The following is a 5,737-nucleotide window of genomic DNA, read 5'->3' on the forward strand; positions in this document are numbered from 1 at the left end:
AATCATTCGAGGCTAATTTTTTTTAATCTTTAAAAAAAAAAAAAGATCGGGTTTTGGCTTCATCTCTATTTTGAACTCCAATGGGGATAAAAGCAAACTAGAGTAAAAGGCAGAACATGACAGGTTTCTTGGGGGTTATTATTGTTATTATTATTATAGGAACAGATGTATTTTATTGGTGGGGAAGGAGAAGGGTCTAATTCCAGCCCTCGATTTTGCTCTTTTAAAAACCACTCACCTGACTTTTATTTGCAGCCACTTTGGCAAACAGGGCTTGAGACACCTTGGCCCTTTTCATCTCCTGTTGGATCTCGTCATAAATGGCAGCTGTGATGTTGACGTTGGCGCCGTCCACCTTAATAGGGAGGTCTGTTGTCGGTGTCGAGGTTTTGGCCTACCAAGAGACCATGAAAATAATAATTTAAAAAGTGCTGCATTCAGCCCAGCCATCTGTGCAGAAATTATCAAAGGATTTCAGTCAGCTGATGCCAAACTGCATTAGCTACAGAGGGACACTTCCTGTCCATTATTCTAATCAGGTTAATTGTGATTGGAAATAATTGCAGTGCATTCCTATAGGACATGCAGAATCCTGTCAACCCTGTTTTCTCACAGTATCTCAGACGAAGGTTCACAGGTAGGATGGCTCTCCTAGACACCAAACTATAAGCAACCATCTAACAACAAAACAAACATGCAGAACACACACACAGTTAACCTTTTCTTTCTAAAAATGGCACACCTTGGAAGAAGAGCCAATTCTTCCAGAAAAAAAATGAGTAAATGGGTAGAGGTCTCTAAATAATAAATTATTACTCAATTTAATGCACTCCCGAGTCTCTCTCATTCTTTATTAAAGCTTTACGTATGTCATTCGAGTATGTATGGTTTCCCATCATTATCATCATTATGCTACCCAGACAGTCACCTAATTTCACCTAGGAAATCAGTGGAAATGAAACAAAATTTCATTTCATAAAACTAGGCTTCAGAATGCCTTTGATGTGCCGTTTTCATTTTCTTAAACTCATATTGTGGTTTTATGTATTCTGCAGTGCTCGTTTTAATTGAATGATTTCCCATCAGCTTCAGAGACAAATGAAGGACAATATAGAAGGTATCTGTACTTCTTGGGGTTAGGATAACCCTAAAATGTCTGAATCTACTTAATCCAAAAGATGGTCATAACATTTACTTGGTGTGGGCCCTAGAATGCATTGCTGGTGTCTAATAAGAGAGGGCTGAGACATTTTGTTGGAACCTCCGGCAGCAAGACTTCAGGAAAAGACATCCTTGATCCTTGTGCACTACCAGCTGAACTGACCTAACCTGGGTTTTTTCTCCTTGTCCAGAGAAAGATGTAACAGGCAGTGTGGACTCCGTGACAAATGGTGTCTAGAGGCAGCACTTTAAGGCCCTACGTTTCCATAAAGGCTTTGCTTCCTAACAGTGCTCAGTGACTTCTGCCATTTTTCTTCTACCTCCTTCTCTTATACTATTTTCTGATTACCACAAAGCAATAATTACTATAATTTATGGTGTGCTTTTTATGGGCCAGGTACTCCAGAAAGCATTTTAACTTCTGTTTTCACATTTAATTCTTTTAAGATTCCAATGAGTTAGACATTATTATTTTCATCTTACAAATTAAGAAACTGAAATAAAAGAGGATTTTAACCTAGGACACCCAGCAGCCAGTGAAGGGACCATGATCTGAATGCAACTCTTTCAGGCTCAAAAGCATGGGGTCAGGACACTGCACTATACACTGCCTCCAAAATCTCCAATTTATGCCAGGTGCTGTTATAAGAATTTCCTTGCTAGGTTGGGACTTTCCCATTAAAAATCCAATTCTCTGTAATTTTTTTAAAAAAACTCTTTGTTCTGCTCAAAATTTCTAGTTAACCCACAGTGCTTTCCCTGTTAAGAGAATGTTTTAGCATAGCATGTCTGCCCTTTCTTAATTCAGTTTTCTTAATTTGCCTCACTGACTATCTCATCCCACCTGACTGGTCAAGTCTTCTCTAGAACCATGAGGGCTAAGATGAAACCCCTCAGCCATGTGACCTTACACAAGTTACCGAATCCATCTAAACCTCAGTTCCCTCATCTGTAAAATGGGTGGAATACCAAAAAATGGTGACAATTGAATTCATGCAAAATGTTCACAATACCTAATACACAGTAAGCATTTTAAAAAATGATCATTCTTATCTTAGTATTGCTTTGTCATTATTAAGTACAGCACGGAATGCTGAACTGAATAAATAAAAAGAGACTGCAGGTATAATTTCAAAACTGAAATTTCTCCAATTTGTTTTTCAGCTACTAATAAAGTATAGATGGGGTCTGGAAAATAATCTCCCTGCATCAATGTCAAGCTGCCTGTGTACACTAAATTGCTGACTCCAACTAAAAGGCTGAGTCAGTGAGTACTCCTCTAATACTTGTTCTCACAATAAAATCTGTACCGTACTATGATCTTTACTGTTGAGATATGCCTGTAAAGAATTTTAAGTCGGTAATCATGAAATGTTTTAAAAGACTTTAATAAACTCTCCTTTCTCAATTTTACCCAAGAGAAAAGAAGACAATTCTAGAGAATGTACAAATGCAATGCCATGACTGTATTCTCAAAAACATGTTTAAATATTTATTTTTTAAAATATCAAAACTGTGAAATTAAATAAGAGATTTCCCTGCTACACCTATCCCTAAAGGGCATCTTAATGAATTTTCTAGATGGCATTCTGGTCAAAATAAGCAAAATACTGACCCTAACTGTGTGGCCTTGTAAGTCGGTCTGGCACTGAAAGCTATTATGTCTTTGAAAAGGTGCCTACGATGTATAATCTTGTTAGGAAAATAGTACAAAAGAGCTGAAAACAAACACACAGACCTCTGTTAATTTCTAACAAGTAGAAGTAACTTTCTAAGAAGAACTGCCTTGTTAAATGGCCATGAAGTATGGCTGGGCTCTTCTATAATGGTTTAATGAACTTCGAAAGTGGCAAACATATTGATGAATTTAGCAGAAGTAAATATTAGTGCACATTAACAACTTGCCCAACTTACTAGCTCAGTATGTATGCCCTCAGAATTTTTTTTAAATAAATAAAAATGCTTGGTTATACTCATCCAAAGTAAGCAGTCAAGAGACTTATTTTTGGTTTAAACAGTAACTAAAACTCATAATTCACTAAAGATTGAAGTGTAAGTAACACAATTTGGCAGTGCATGATAGAAAGTAATCTTCAATTAAAAGTTTATTGCAGAGTATAAAAATATAAAAAGAGTTAAAATGTGTGAAAAAAATGGATATACTTGAAAAAGCTCAAATATTTCTACCAGAATACAATTGTGCTTCTATGCTTAATCAGTTCCTTAGAATTTATCAGAAAACACAAAACCAAAGCTATAATATCTAAGCAAAACAACCTTTGGTTTTGGACCGCCCATTTTTCAGATTTGTATAAATGTATATCCATTAGGTCGGGCATGGTGGCTCACGCCTGTAATCCCAGCACTTTGCAAGGCCAAGGTGGGCGGATTACTTGAGGTCAGGAGTTTGAGACCAGCATGGCCAACATGGTGAAACACCGCCTCTACTAAAAATACAAAAAAATCAGCCTGGTGTGGTGGCATGTGCCTGTAATCCCAGCTACTCGGGAGGTCGAGGCAGGAGAATCACTCAAACCTGAGAAGCAGAGGTTGCAGTAAGCCATGATCACACCACTGCACTTCAGCCTGGGCAACAAAGTGAGACTCCTTCTCAAAAACAAACAAACAAAAATGTATACCCATTAAATATTGGTTTTGAGAATTATCACTCAGACAGAACCTGCAACTATCACAGCAACAGTGAATGGACTGGCCTTATCATAAATCTATCGAGTAGTAAAAGTTTAGGGGAAGTAGGAGATAGGCCAGAAATGAGTAGGCTTGGATGTGAACTAGAAATGACCCCTGACTGCCTTGAGTTAGGAGCTCTGAAGCACACATTACTAGATGTATACACTTGCACGAGGGCCTAAGAAAAGAATACTTTCCAAGTGTGTGGAGAGGAAGAATGGAAGTCACCAAATTCTGTGGGGAGATGATCCTAGGATGGAAAATAATTAAGGCCTACCTTTCCACCATCATTTTCTAAAGGATCATTGAGTGACATCTCAGTCATTCTGATCTAGACACTGCATATGCATGCTTCCATTGCAAGTGTTCCTCCATTTTGTCTTTTTCAGATTACACAAAACAGAGCTTAAACTACCCTCTGCCCCTGCCCTCAGCCACCCTACACCCCATCCAGCCCAACCAAATAAACATACAATTTAAGGGAAAGCAGTGTGCTTGCTATGCAAACTCGGCTTCAACACAAATGTCCTAACTCCTTCTTCGGCAACTGAGCAGCTACATATAAACATCCTAGAGCCAGCCCCTGTGCCCACTCCTACCTTCCCACCCCTCACATACCACTATGGAAGAATGGAACTTCCTAAAGGGACAGAAACAGAGTATGGGATCATATAATGGTCAGAGGTTCATATCCTTTGACCAACACGTTTAGCGGATTAAGAAGTCTTTGAATTGGCCAGGCGCGGTGGCTCACGCCTATAATCCCAGCACTTTGGGAGACCGAGGCAAGTGGATCACCTGAGGTCAGGAGTTCGAGACTAGCCTGGCCAACATGGTGAAACCCCATCTCTACTAAAAATACAAAAATTAGCCGGGCATGGTGGTGGGTGCCTGTAATGTCAGCTACTTGGGAGGCTGGGGCAGGAGAATTGCTTGAACCCAGGAAGCAGAGGCTGCAGTAAGCCAAGATCACACTACTGTACCCCAGTCTGTGCAACAGAACAAGACTCCATCTCAAAAAAATAAAAAAATAAGAAAAGAAAAAAAGGAAAGAAATCCTTGAATTATGTCTCTCAGTATTCGAGGGAAAACACAGTAACTAGTGAAGGCAAGATATTTCCAAGACAAAGAGTGAAAAATCCAGAGAGCAAGTTTCTCACCTGAGGGGTTCGGGAGGAGCTGGGACTGCTGGAGGCCGAGGAGACCATGCTCACATTGGGATTCATGCTCCGCTCCCTCTCGTCTTGGTAGATGCGATCTCGCTCCACTTCTGGCAGATTGAGGAAATTCTGCATGGCCCTCAGGTTTACTAGAAGAGACTGAGAGGCTGTCCGAGGGTCTTCTTCCTTACGCAGAATCTCAGACAATAATCCCTGATTAAATGGGGGAAAAAATAGACCGAGTCACATTTGCAGGTATACACGTGTAGTTTCTGTCTTCTGCCCCTCTCCCCCTTTGTTTGGTTTAACCAGCTCGCTGTGATGTCAAGAACCTCACACTAATTCCTTAGGGTTCTCCGATATGAAGGTAATGTGCTTGCCTTCCGGGGGATATACATTATTTTAGGACTGTTCTATTCTGACACTTTATCATCACTGTAATAATCATCGGTGTACAGACATGCCAGCTAGCAAGGTAGGCACTCGGGAAGAATTATGAAACTGCAATTACCACCAGGTGCCTCCTACAAGTATTTCAGGAACTGTTAGAACTCTCTCTGCTTGAAACTGGGAACACTTGGCAGTCCTGCTTAGCTTTACAAATCTGCCAAGTTTGGTAAATTTAGTTTCGACATTTAAACAGCATGGTAGATTTACATCAATTTTTTTAAAAATTGGCTGAATTTCTGTATGACCGGCCACTGTTTTCAATATAGAAATTTCTT

The 5,737-nt window shown here is 39.7% G+C and overlaps 1 protein-coding gene across 5 annotated transcripts in view; it reads right to left on the minus strand.

The window, feature by feature from the left end:
• SATB2 (SATB homeobox 2) overlaps positions 1-5,737 on the minus strand; it is a 200,480-nt gene that overhangs the window by 53,834 nt on the left and 140,909 nt on the right. For all 5 annotated transcript variants that reach the window (XM_017858985.1, XM_017858986.1, XM_017858989.1 and 2 more), the window contains 2 exons: positions 5,013-5,225; positions 239-394 (listed from right to left, as the gene is read on the minus strand). In XM_017858985.1, coding sequence (XP_017714474.1) covers positions 239-394; positions 5,013-5,225 — 369 coding nt within the window. The remainder of the gene's footprint in view (positions 1-238; positions 395-5,012; positions 5,226-5,737) is intronic.

Source organism: Rhinopithecus bieti, unplaced genomic scaffold (genome assembly GCF_001698545.2).
Source record: "Rhinopithecus bieti isolate Rb0 unplaced genomic scaffold, ASM169854v2 scaffold_48089, whole genome shotgun sequence".
Lineage (NCBI taxonomy): Eukaryota > Metazoa > Chordata > Mammalia > Primates > Cercopithecidae > Rhinopithecus > Rhinopithecus bieti.